Source organism: Echinops telfairi, unplaced genomic scaffold (assembly GCF_000313985.2).
Source record: "Echinops telfairi isolate 266 unplaced genomic scaffold, ASM31398v2 ScPeMD7_31;HRSCAF=116, whole genome shotgun sequence".
Taxonomy (NCBI): Eukaryota; Metazoa; Chordata; class Mammalia; order Afrosoricida; family Tenrecidae; genus Echinops; species Echinops telfairi.
Window position 1 is genome coordinate 44,938,902 of NW_022103928.1, and position 13,695 is coordinate 44,952,596.

At 47.5% G+C, this 13,695-nt stretch overlaps 1 protein-coding gene and 1 non-coding gene across 2 annotated transcripts in view; both read right to left on the reverse strand.

Moving 5' to 3' along the window:
* Window positions 1-573: 573 nt before the first annotated feature.
* LOC115869606 lies at window positions 574-737 on the reverse strand. Its single transcript, XR_004046275.1, has one exon. It is a non-coding gene; the product is annotated as a U1 spliceosomal RNA (small nuclear RNA).
* A 612-nt stretch (window positions 738-1,349) lies between these two features.
* NUB1 (negative regulator of ubiquitin like proteins 1) overlaps window positions 1,350-13,695 on the reverse strand; it is a 37,356-nt gene continuing 25,010 nt past the window's right edge. The window contains exons 8-14 of the mRNA XM_013004618.2: window positions 9,737-9,923; window positions 8,929-9,036; window positions 7,772-7,924; window positions 4,517-4,663; window positions 2,828-2,920; window positions 2,146-2,323; window positions 1,350-1,972 (exon numbers count right to left, since the gene is read on the reverse strand). Coding sequence (XP_012860072.1) covers window positions 1,794-1,972; window positions 2,146-2,323; window positions 2,828-2,920; window positions 4,517-4,663; window positions 7,772-7,924; window positions 8,929-9,036; window positions 9,737-9,923 — 1,045 coding nt within the window. The 3' untranslated portion in view covers window positions 1,350-1,793. The remainder of the gene's footprint in view (window positions 1,973-2,145; window positions 2,324-2,827; window positions 2,921-4,516; window positions 4,664-7,771; window positions 7,925-8,928; window positions 9,037-9,736; window positions 9,924-13,695) is intronic.

Here is a 13,695-nt window from a genome sequence, read left to right on the forward strand (position 1 = left end):
AGGGGAAAGGGAGCCGCCAACAGGAGGAAATGGATGTACAGTTGCCTCCAAGAACGACTGCCTCCCCCACGAGGCCAGAACTGGGTGGGATGTGACCCAACATTTTGATCAAAGATTTTATAGAAGAATCATCCCAACCAAAAGGGAGGAAATCCAGAACAGATTTTCAAATTCTCATTTGAAACTTTTGGAGCCACCGAGGCTGGAATGGACCTAACGATTGCCCTGTGAAACCTTTAAGCCTTAAACCAAAAGCATTCTTTGAAGTCTTAAAAGCGAGTCATGATTTAGCACAACTAGAAAAGAATGTCTACGTTGGGCCCTGTGCTCTTTTAAGGCCTATCTCTATGGGACCAAACTGGCAAGGCAACTCAAAGGGTTAGATACGAACTGGGGGCAGTGGGTGTCTGCTGGAGAGGAAGAACCCAGACAGGGAGGTTGGGAATGGTTGCACCACTCCAAGGATGTGATCTGGGTCACTAACTCGCTATGTGTATATTCTCAACAACAAAAAATGCTTTAGCTAGGTGAGCTTTTTTTAGGGAAGAAGCTGAATTTTTTTTTTTTTTTTTAAGGGGAAGAGCGCGAACACAGTCCCCCACTACTACAAATCATGCAGTCGAGTTTCCCACATTTGGGGAAATCGCAGGGGTCAGCAGATCCGGAGTGCCATGGATAAGCCTCACCCTGGGAAAACCACCTTCGTGATCATGGTGTCTCCCCTGCCAGGTAAGTGTAAGCTGAATTCTTTCAGCCTTTCTGACACTATGCCCTCAGCCCCAGCCACTTCCTTCCCTGGCCTTGTGGAAGGTGGGCAGGTCCACACCTAGCTCTCCAAGTCATTCATGAATGGGCTGCTGGCAGCATGGCCTGGGGGCTGGAGTTGAGGACCACTTCCCAAGCATCTGCTAGAGCAGGCGTTTGGCACTGAGAACCCTGGAATGTGCCCTAAAAGGCTAACTAAACCCGTAGAAGTAGTCTTCTGTAAAATAGCCATACCCCACATCAAACAGACTCCAGAGAAAATCCATAGCTCGGAATCCCTGGTAGTGTCTACTGTGAAGTCACAATTCTGCTCATTTCCAGTCATTCTTTTAAAGAATGTGATGGGGCAATGTGTGTACAAATTGTTGTATGGGAACCCTAACTGCAATATGAACCTTCAACAACACGGTAAGTTATTATCAGTCAACCAAACAAGGTCCGCCCTCCTGAAAGATTAAAGGCCTGCCCAGCCCGCGTCCCCAAAGAGGAAGCTGACGCGGCTTACATCAATGATGTTCCCATTTCCAGAAGAGATCGTTTTATAAACAGGAATTTTGAATACGTACAAATTCCGGATTTCAACCTTTAATTTTAAGTGCATATTTTATTATAACTAAGCATAAAACATTGGTGTTTCAAGTGGCTGGAGTGGTTGAAGACTCAAAACAGTTTTAGAAACAGGGTGGTGAGCACCCTGGACAACAAAGACGAAGCATGGGAAGGGACAGCAGCAGGGTCCCGGGGCCATAGCATGCCTTCCGTTTCTGGAGACCTTTCCCAGGGACCACTCTGGCCTCCAGCCTCAACCCCTTTCTAGGTGAGAAGGCACAAAGGGAGAAGGGCTGGCGAGAGTCAGGCCGGAGGAAGCGGTCTCCCCACAGCTAGACTTCCGATTCCCTGCATGCCCCACCTCCAAACAGGAATAACTCTTGCAAAATCAGATTAAAAAAGAAAAAGAAAGCCTATTTAGACTGTTCGTTATGACAGAATTTATAAGCCAAAATGTAATACTTATTTCTATTCAATATTTAGTTTTTCTTTGCGGCAGACTTTATATTTTCTACATAGGATAAGTACTCTGCAATAATAATCTCCTCATCTTCCAGAGTTGAGTCAAGATAATCCTCTTCATGTTCTGGAATGTCTTCCAGTATTTCATTGACTGCCTCCGTCTCCATGTCTTCATCTGTTGAGGCACTAGAAGTACCTGCAGGAACGCATCACAAGACTTGGGTAAGGAATCCACAGAATGACTGACTGCCGTCGGGCCCACCCAGGCCTGCAGAGCCGATGCGGCTGAGACCCCTTGCTGGTGTGTAGGTCAGTCTGACTTCCCAGGAACACCCCACCCTGCACAGTACTCAGAGACCCCAGACCCACCTGCAGACCCGGAAGGCGATGTGGACGGCGTCGAGGAGGAATCTTCTGCTGAGAGCTGCAGGTCCGGGGGAAGAGTGCCTCCATTGTGCGCCAGGGTCTGTGCTGCCAGCTGCACGTTTCCCCGGAACACTCTCAGCGCGGCTTCAGCAACCACCGCCTCAAAGCCCATGTACATCAGCTAACGGGGCACAGAGAGGGGCCCGCCTCAGCCCTGGCCTCTGGTCCTGGGAATAGCACTCCTGCCATTCCTAGGGACAGCTAGGCCTGCTTGGTTCCATGCACACCCTGCCCTTCCAGCACCCAGATGGTGGGAAGCTATGGGAAAAGGCTCCCAAAAGGATCATTTTACGCAGAGGAACCAACCATAGGGGCTGAGAGAAAACTGTTAGTGAACCCTAGCTACTAGCACCAGTCTAGAAGTTGCCACAAGTACTGGTTGTGGCTGTGTGGGAGGAGAGTGGACACTGAATCGGGGCACAGAGTTGGACAGTGTTCCAGAACGACCTTCCGTACGGTCACAGGCAGAGAAGTGGGGCTATTAGAAAAGCCAGCTGCTGTCACAATGCTGTGCATAAGTGGGAGGAAAACACTCCCAACCCTCAGCTTTCCAAGGAAGTCCCCAGGGCCACACCACCCACTGACCTCATCACCCCATGTAGCCCAGCAGGGCACGCCTACTTACTTGGTTAATGTTTTCCTCAGAAGGGCTTTCCCGAGGGCTGTTGGTTTCAGGATCTGAATCGTTTAACCACATCTGGGGATTACTGACAAGAATCTGAAAACAGAACATCATTTACGATCGCAGAGGCTAGGCAGACACAGACCTTGTGCTTGGTCAAGGAGTAGGACAAGCCTTCCCTTACAGGGCCTCTGCAAAGGGGACCCTGTACCATGGAGGCTACTGCTCAAAAGGCTTTCTGCAAAAGGTAAAACAAGGGCCGCTTCTCCTGAGGCAGCGGGAAGAAGTCGTCCAAGAAAACAGTGCCTAGGCCAGGAGTCAGCACTATGAAGAGCATTGCAAAGCAGAGCAGGGTGGCCTATTGATGCTTCCCCTAAGGGACAGGGCTCTCCAATGTCAGGCAGTGGGTCATTTCACTTGGCCTCAATCTGTCACACAATACTCACCCTTCACTTTAAAGAACCTGTTTTGAGGACTGTCCTTGCCAGCAGTAAACTTCCATACTGGGGGGACCTCTGACAGCAGGCCCTTCTGCAGGTCCCACACTCGTACTGCTCAACGTCAGCTTTGAGCCCTACCCTTCCCTCCACAGTCAGAATTTCCTACTTTTCCGATACTGTTTCCACACAAGAAGCAAAACTAGAGATTCAAATTAAAAACGTTCATTAACAAAATATATCCGAGAAGCAGAGGCACAGGGCATCCTAAAGGCAGTGAGGCTATCTGACCTGCCACTGTCATGGCGGACACAGGACATTACATACCAGCACAGCAGAAGGAGCGGGCTCTCAGGCAGACTATGCCCTTGGGTAACAATCACCTAACCACGTAGGGAGGAAAAACTGTCTTGGGGGTGGGGAATGTAATAGGTGAGCACTCTAAAATACCTGCTCTGTTGGCTAATGTAATAAAACTGTTCCAGTCTGTTCATTGACTTGTGAGGAGCAGATTGGGTGGAGGTAGACACGGTCAGGAGAACGTGTGAAATCCTGAGCAAACAAGAAGGTACTGCCACTCGTTCCGAGCACCCTCGACTCTCCGGCCCGATTACTGCATCTGCCTTCTCTTCACTGTTGCCTTGCTAACGCCTCGAGACTCAGCCCCTAGTCCTGAAGGACTTCCTCCACCATCCCAGCTCACACTCAGCTGTGTGGCTGACTGCTCTGGCCTGTATGCACGTCTCCACGGGGTGGACGGTCTCTGCGTCAAGCGGCTGAGACTCAGCCCAGCACATGCTTGTGGAACAAAACGTAGACATGGGTGCGGGGAACATGACAACGACTCTAGATCCCCACAATCTGGCCACTTCTAAGGATTTTAAAGAAGCTTCTTTGTCCAGTAGACTTAAAATTTTAACTGAACTATTAAAAATACTCAAACTTTAATGCCTATTCTCCCCACAGGAGAAACTTAAGTATAGGCTAATGCCCTTCTTCCTCCACTATGGAAGTTAGGCTGATTTATTTACGATTCAACTTTGGCTGCAAACTGAAATCTGATGGGAAGCCTTGCCTGTGGGCCCCACCAAGTTGTGGCAGGATATCATGTCCTGAGCTAGGGATTCTGGCTGGTGTCCAGCCTCGAAGTGAGGACAGAGATCCTTAGGTTCAACACAGGAATGAAGAGGGGGGCCAGTCTTGGGAGCCCCAAGAAGGGTCCTACACAGAAAAGCAGCAGGGGGGCAGGGCTTACCTTGAGGGCTATGTCCATGTCCCCGCCGGCCTGGCGAAGGGCCTGCCTGGCCGCCTGTATGGAGTAGCCCATGTCTTTCAGAGAGTTGATGTCCTCCAGCCGGCGTCTTTTCTTCTCCTTCTCTTCTTTCCGTATCTGGGCCAATTCCTGTAGGAGCACAGCAAAGTCACACTGAGGGAGAGTTCACAGGAAGCCTGCTCACCGACACATTGGAGGAGTCCAGGATTGCCCGGCAAAGCCAAGAACAAACCAGGAGAAGCATGAGCCTTCTGGATCTGTTCCCTCCTATGGAGTGGCTGCCACCGTGCCTCACGTGAGCCCACCAGGGCAGCCAGAGACTTCCATCTAGGGAACAGAGGGGCCTGGCAAAATTCCCACGGTCACTTGGAACCCTGCAAGCCCCAGTCACTGACTGCAGCCAGAGAAGGGAAGAGCACCTTGGCGGGGAGGGTAAGAGAAGGCAGGCGGCTTCCTGGGCCTCTCATCCACTCCCTCAGATCTTGCTCAAATGGAGACTAGGTGGGTGGGGCCCTGGTGATATGTGCTGGAGATCCAGTGGTGCGACCCGGCCCACCAAGTGACAGCTGCAAACACTTGCAGGATGAAAATAGCATAGCTTTAATTTCCTGTTTAAAATGAAAAAGCCCAGAGGGACGAGCCCAGGGCCTCAGAACCGCCCAGTTCATCTCACCTGGGCTACAAACAACCCTTTCCCCCACTGAGTCCTTGGTCCCAAGCCTCTCCTACCCTGGTCTCCTGCATAATGCACTGAATCTGCCATCTCACCCTCCTGGCCAGATCATCCCACTCCACGCCCTGATTCTGACACTCACTTCTCCTTCCTAGCGCCTTCTACACTCTAACCTGCCTGTACTGTAACCACACCCTGCCGTACTCCTTTCCATGCAGCTGGCACAATGACCCTTCTCTGTGCTCCCTCATCTTTTCACCTGTATGCCTCTGTATAACAGAGGCCCCACAAAAGACGCCGGCTCGTGCTCTGCTGTCCATCACCGCTTCCTCCACTTGCCAGAAGGCTAAGAAACAAGCCTGGCAGGCAGAGGGGTCAGGCAGGACCCAACGCAAATCTGACACGAAGCTGAGCCCTCAAAGAACACCTTTTCTTTAGTCACCACAGTAATGCTGGCTCTGCCAGGTCCACTTTAACCATGCGGATACACATTCTGAGGTGACAATTCTGTACTTTTCCTCTTCAAGATGGAATGAGAAAAATAGCATCGACCAAACAAATGACCGAGTGTGGCACTGAAATAACTGATGGCCCTAGGAACGCCCTATCCCCAGGGAGAACGAAGCCCGGCAGGCAGGGCTCGTGGCCTGGACGGCTGAAACTGCCCAAGAAGCCTCTTCGCGAGGCTGCTGCACCACCTCTCACCTGACTCCTGTTTTTGAGCAAGAATTGAATCCTAAATGTCCGTCTGTCAGCACCATCGTCTGCAGGCTTACTTTCCCCACCAGATGACTCTGGATGGCACAGCGTGCTCAGGTCTGTGAGATGATGCTCCAACAAACGCAGAGCTGGCAGCTTTGGCTGCCTTGCCAACTACTACTTAGTCCCACCCTCACCCATGGCTCCAGAATGCGCAGTGGGCTGTGCGATACAGACCCCTCTCCCTCGCCACAGGCTGCTGGGCCCATCAGACTGGAATGTGACCCTGGCCAGTGAGTGCCTTCCTCCCTGGTGCGTCTGGGTCACAGCCTGTCCCTGACCTGTGTGACCAGATGGCAGTGGGACTATAGGGCAGAGAGGAGACAGAAACCACCTGCTCCACGCCACTGGTAAGCTGCCAAGTCAACCCTGAAACCGAAACCCACTTCTTGACAGTTTCTTGCCTTTTGCTGTAAGCCAGTCCGAATTGGGTGTTTGTTGCTTTCAACCAAAAGCATGCAACTACTGGATAGAACACTGGTCAAGCCCAGCTGTAGTATATGCACTATTTTTTATGTAGGATCTGACTCCACTTTTGACATAAAAATTTTCCCTTCCAAAGTTCTGGAAGTGAAGTGGCAACTTTGACCACTTTATTATCTCCTTTGGCCTTTCAAAGCCATTTGTAACAATGAATCAAATCTTCTCAGGTAGGAGAGGGAAAGTGCACAAGAAAAACCCAAGTTTTAATTCAGATTTTATGTCTTTCACTCATAATCCCAGAAAAGTCTGTCTCTGAGCCACAGGTTTCGCTCGTTGCAAAATGAAAATTATTGGTGCTAGTGGTCTCACAGACGCCAGAGGCAGCACTGAGCAACAGCATGATTGTGATAATGTCTTATGAAGCATTACACACCCATAAGGAGTCATGAGATTGTCAAGCGTTCTCTTTTCAAAGTCTTTGCCTTTGCCTGCTCATCGACTGATACAGCAAGGGAACATGATGCAGGAGAGGAGACAGAAGACTCGACTGAGAAAGGGGACTGACATAGCCCGGGCAAACCAAAGATGCTCTAGGATGCTCTCCGCCCACCCAGTACCCTATCCCTTACGGATACCGCGTCAGGCTGCTGATCTCCTTTAGTATAAAATGATGTAATTGACAATACATCCAAGACTTCTATGGCTGGAGTTTATAGCTAGATAAGACCTGTGAGAAAAGCTAGTTCCAACTTCTTACCCATGTGAGAGAGAGAGAGAGATGCTCCACCTCTAAATATGCCACCTTTCTCCTTTCTCTCGGGACCTCCATTTCTTCATGGTAAAAAAGGCCTGGTGGGTTTGCTCCTTCCAACTCCAAAATTCTAAGTTTTACTGATTTTTAATGTTGCTTCTAATTGTTTGAAATGATCATACATTTTATACCTCTGCTTTCATCATATTATGCTAATTGCTCCTCTGATCTGACTCCTGTTTCTAGGCAAGAATTTAATCCTAAATTATAACAATGTTCTTATAAAAAAAACAGGCCCCTTTACAATGGTTCTCAGAGAGAGAGAGAAGATTGTGTACACAACCATACCAATGAGTTACCTGCCACCATAGCAGGAAATAAAACTAAGTTCTCTACACTAAGTTCAATACCAAAAAACAGGCAAACTTTTCCTGACTGACTTCCCATGCTACAGTGGTTGAGAGTCCTGTTATTTCTTACTAGAGAAATGATCTTTTTCTGTTTTTGCATATCCCCGAAAGATAAGTCATCTCAGAAAACAAAACCTAACGGCCTCAAGCTGCATGACCTACTCAAAGCACGAGGCAGGCTGAGACTCGGCTAGGGGTCCCCACCCCGCCAGTCCCAGTACCTCTCTGCGGTTGGTGATGTGAGTAGCTGCGTGATCCACATTACCATCACATGCTCTCAGGCCCAGCCGGGCTTCCTGCGCTGTAAATCCCAGCTGCAGCAAGTTGTGAACTTTTGATGGGTCGATGTAGAGCTCTTTGAAGAGCTGACGTGCCTAGAAGGAGAAAATGGAAGAGGTGTATCACTACAGGGAATGTTAACCTTCCCGCAGAGCTGAAAATAAGCCTGAGAGAACTTCCACTGTACCCAAGTGAATTACCGTGTGCCAGATGTTACAGAAAAACTCTAAAGATGATCTATGATCAACTAGTGCACACGCAGGCAGATGATACTCTCTGTGCTCACAGAACTGTAACACTGGTATGGCAGAGTAGCTCAGACGCTCTCCAACTCCAGAATTCTAAACCTGGCTGCTGCTCAGTGCAGTCAGGTCAGCTCCAAATGATCGCGACCTTATGCACAACAGACAGGCCGCCCCGTGCTGGGCCGCCCTCACATAACTCCCATGCCAACAAGTTTCTGAGACTGTAACTCTTTACGGGGGCGGAAAGCAAGCGACAGAGCGACTGACTGGTGCTTTCAAACTGCTGCCCTTGTGGATCGCAGGCCAAGGTGTAACCACTATGCTACCTGGACTCCTATTACATAACAGTATGAAAATACAGGCAGGGGATTATGGAAGGGACTGGTATTCATTAGCTGCTTCTTTATTGTAATAAAACTCCTGGAACTTGACCTGTGCATCTGGCTGTCCAGCTATCACCCCCTTCAACTGAATAGGGTGGCTAAGTCCAGGCCCAGGGAAGGAGGAGGTCCAGCTCCTGGGCCCTCTCTCTGAAGAGGCTGCCCAGGACTCTCCCCCTCTGCAGACTGGCCTGCTGACCTCTTTCAGAGAGGAGAGAAATAACTTTTACCAATGAATGTGGCCGAGTTTTGAGGTTTCTTTATAAAAGCATCTTTCCTGTACCTTTTATACTTATGGTCTAGGATGAGAGAGAGAGACCTGTTTCTCCCAACTATTCTTCTTTCTTTTTAATAAATACTTTGTTGCGAACCAAGTGGGGCACAAACTACTCCTAAGACTAAAAACACTTAGCTTCTGGGAACGGAACATGAAAGCAGGTGAAATGGTAACTGTGGAGGGTTCGTTTCCCTTACCTTGTTGAGATACTCGCTCGCCTCCTCACCGTTACCACTGTGATAGTGTCGGATACCCTGAAGCAAGTAAAGTCTTAAGAACAGTACTTTCTCCTTGCCACAATTTCCCTAAAATTATAGCAAAAAGAGGAGAACGATCATATTTCAAACTACAGTATTGTAATAATTACAATTCTAAGTTCCTTTGCTTCCACATAGGCAAAGGTCTTCCTAACATTTGTATATATTCACTGTCATTCGTGGCAAGAGTGAGGATCCCGAGCACAATGAGAGGTCCTGCGCCACCTAGAGAAGTGCCTGTAACCGAACGCCCGTCCTCACACATTCGGGACAGGTCCCTCTCATCACCGGGGAAGCGTGCAAACACCCAAGCCACCATAGGCTGCTGCAATATGCAAGCAGAATTCTAGTGACTTCTTGCAATCACCTTAGAAAAACCCTTCCTCCAATCACAGCTCGTAAGCTGTGACTCACTCATGTGAACAGATACTGGTCAAGCTGTCTATTCGTAAGTCTTCCATCAGACTCTACAGAGCAGCGGCAGGTCAGCAGCTCCCCCTTGTGGAGGGGATCCACCATGGGAGTCCTGGTACAAGGAAACGCTGCTGTGGACTAGACAGTGCACAGACTGCAACAAGAGCCAGACTAGTAAAGCATTCTGACATCACTTTGAAAATACAGCTTTAAAAGACCACAGTGCATATACTTTTTAAAAAGCACCATTTGACAGCAGTCTAAATCCTTTAAGAGGAGTAAAAACACCTTCTAGACGAGGACACAATACACAACATAAATTAGAGGAGCATACTTTTATGTGGACCAATCGCTGATGATTTTCTCCATAGCAATTTTTAAAGCATTTCTGGGCCAAGTTTAATTTTTTTTCTGCATCATCAAGGCATTCCAGTTGCTCCAAGCGGAAGTAGCACCAGACTATGTCCAGCTGGAGCACTGCGTAGTTATCCACCGTGTCCAGGAGTTCTCTGCAGCACTCGCTGGCGAGGAAAAGCAGTGAGAGGAGGTTACAGTTAGCAGGATTAGTTTTTTTGTGAACGACTGGAACTGTCTTTTTAGGCACTGGTGGCTCCAAAACAGAGATCCCCAGGGGCGATGAAGGGAGCTATATAATTTGAATCCTTTCAGTAGGATTTTTAAAAGGAGTTAGAAATCAGGAGTAGCAGCTTAATACCATCAGACCCAGCGGTTCTCCACCTGTGGGTCACGACGCCTTTGGGAGTCGAACGACCCTTGCACAGGGGTCGCCTGATTCCTAACTAGCAAAATTACAGTTATGAAGTAGCAACAAAAATAATTTTATGGTTGCAGGGGGGTCACCACCACATGAGGAACTGTATGAAAGGGTCGCAGCATTAGGAAGGTTGAGAACCACTGATCTAACCCATCACACAGACACAATACTCCTCCCTGCTATGTGTAGAGAAAGAGGTCTTGGGCAAGAAGTGGCGATCTGGACCACTGTGTCAGAACTGCTCAGCAAACTGCTGCCGTGCAAAGTAGAATAACCTGCACATAAAAAACTCACCCCCCTCCCTTGCTTCCTGCTTGTTTTGTGAACAGATCTTGATGGTGTTACCCCATCTGTTGTTGGCGGATAGGTGCCACTGAGTCAGTTCCAACCGACAGTGACCCTGTGCACAACAGAAGGAAACAGTGCCCAGTCCTGCACCAGCCGGATAAATGTCCTCGGCTGGCCACATATGGCCCGCAGGCCATAGTTTGAGGACCCCTGCTCTAGATATACAAAGCTCTGTAATAATACACAATCTTTGTTAAAACAAAACGTGTTTTCCCAGTTTGTGCCTGTCGTTCCAAGATTTGCAGCTCTCTGAAAACGACGCTGGACAGCCTGTATGTGTGCTGGGAGCATAAAGGAAGGGGAGGCAGTCATCAGGGGCCACAGCTCACCATACTCCTCTTCTATGCTAGAGAAAACCAAACCTAGAATCTTGTCATTCTACCTGATTTCTATAATCTGGCTACACTGACCAGGCAACAGAGGTCCTCTGTGTGTCCATCTTATACTATATGCCACACCTCAAGATACTCCTAAGTGACTTCCACCCTATAAAATAAAGTATGGTGAGACTGTTAGCCTACATAAAAGTTAGAAAACAAAAGGAAAAGAAAATGAAGTAACTCAAGTTTCCTGCACTAAAACTACTGCCTTACAATGGAGTTGATAGCCTTCAAGAAAACAAACAAATAAACACACCCAAAAAATTGCCAGTAAGTGGACTAGAAGATTCAGATCCTTGGGGGTAAAAATGATTCTTTATTAAAAACATGCACTAAAAAAAAAAATGAGGAGCTGATACCAAGGGCTCAAGTAGAAAGCAAATATTCTGGGTATGATGAGGGCAACAAATGTACAAAAACGCTTGACATACAATATGTATGTATGGATTGTGATAAGTTGTACAAGCCCCCAATAAGATGATTTAAAAAGACATATATATATAAATAACAAAAAAACCAGGCGTTATTGGATTTTATATCTACCAATTATTGAGCATACCAACACTAGGGTAAGTAGAAAAGTATTATTACCAAGGTTTCAGTTCACACATGCATGGATGTCTGTGTAACGGCTCTGGGCAAGTTCCCTCAGTCACACATGGTGAGAAACAATAGTTTCACATTTGGATGTTTTTGTTTAATAAAGGTTTCTAAGATTTTATAGCAGTGCTTTTTAAATTACCCTCCCTTGTACCATAAACGGAAGAGAGAGTTATTTTTACTCAGGGTTCCATGAGATCTGAAAGTTATCTCAAGGACTTTTCTAGAGTAAAAGCTTGAGAGAAACTGCATAGATGAGTCAAGATCAGCCACATCGTGATAATTGTGGAAGACTCAGCTTTCATACATATTTAAAATTTTCAGTCGACAAGTTAGAAACAATTTAGGAAGGGAATGGGGGAAGTTTCCTCCGAATCTTAAAGATTCACCATCGGCATCACTTGCAACTCATGGTCTGTAACAAAGCAGCAGCAGCAAAGCCTGGCTCGAATCGCCTGCTCCTCCCAATGTCTGAGACAATGAATTTCCTTTTTGCATAAGTTATTTCAAGTTGGTATTTGACACATACAGCCATATTATAATTATATTTATCTGTAGTGCAGCTAATTACTTAATACGGCCCTTCTAGCCATAGTCTTTGTAACCCTCACCAAGTGACTGGGTAGGACCACACAAATGAAGGATAGGATAGCTTGCCAATAATGTAAATGACATGTCAATCATCCTTGTGGGATGGAACTATGCTAATAAGGTATAAGTAACCCAAACTTGGGGATTGGTCAGTGTTGCCATCCCATTAGGTTTATAATTTGCACCCAGGAAAGAGAATTTCATGACCACCTAGGGAGAGAGTGGAGCATGTCCTTTGGGTCCCTAAGCTGAGAACCCAGGAGAAAGAGAGCTGGGACACCAGACATGGTGAAGAGACTCCAAGAAGCCGCCACCGCAGTGGCAAAGGTGGCAGCAGCGGCAAAGGCAGTAGAACTAAGAGACCAATAGAGACAGAGTGGTGGGTGTCCAGGACAACGCTGAGACCACTGGCCAGGCGGCTTGCTGACCGATGGGCGCCTCCAGGCACTTGGTGGAACTTGGTTCCCTAAATCACAGGGAGCTGAGGCTGCAGGTCTGACAGAGTAGGAAGCCTCTGGACATTTATCAGCAGAGCTAAAGAGCTTTGGGACACTTGCCCAAGCAGGACATCAAGATGTGGGGCTGAGGGCAGAGGCTTGCCTGCAGGCAGAGGTGAGAAGAGGCTGTTCTGATCAAACAACTGCATCCTGAACATTTCTGAATTTGAATGGTAACCTGTTGCTTCCCTAATTAAACTCAGCTGTGAGTTCTGGGTGGCCACTGCAACCAATGCTCAAACCCAGCAGAGAGGTAGAGAATGCTGTGAAAAGGGTGAGAGTTGGTGAAAATGCTGGGAGCGTGGAGACATGACGTCTGAAGTCAGCCGTGGGATTCTGATAGTGACTTTCTTCCCCTTTTTAGACAGAGGAGGTCAGAAGCCACACCACACCACTCTTACATCATTTAAGTACAAAGTATTATCTTGGGAAATCACCAAAATAACCCCAAAGTTGTGAACTTTTGACAATCTCTAAATATCACATCTGTTTTTTCAAATGTCTAGCACTTGGATCATAGTATCTCAATACCACGGTTCCTTCAGAGGAAGCAGGAATCCTGGAGGACACTTCTGATTCCCAGTGTATGGGAGGACATTCAAGGTGAGTCTCCAGTACCTTGAGGTCGCAGAGATTAGCGACTATCAGGATTATATCAGTGAGACTCATGAACCAACCATGGGTGGGGTGGGCCAAGGGGAGCAACGTAAGCACTTAGGTGTAAAATACAGCAAATGTGCTAAAATTCATGAGTTCATACTGGTGCTTAAAATGAAACAAAACATCTCATTTGCCATCTTTGGAGAATGTTAGCGAAGCATTTCATTTATTCTGAAAACAAGGAAAGAAACAAGCATTTTATACTGTTTCTCATATGCGACTTGTACGCCAGCATAACCAAAGTGCTGGTGATGGAAAGTATTTCTTTACAGGAAAAAAACAGCTAATAAATGCATAAGAAAGAAAAGATTACTGTGGGAAACAGAAGGATTTTTCTCAGGTTGTCTCCCCCAAATATATGCCAGACTTGGCTGCTTGAGAATGACTGTACACTTGGAGGTCATCAGGAGTGGATTGGGGGTCATTCTCCCTAAGAGCAATC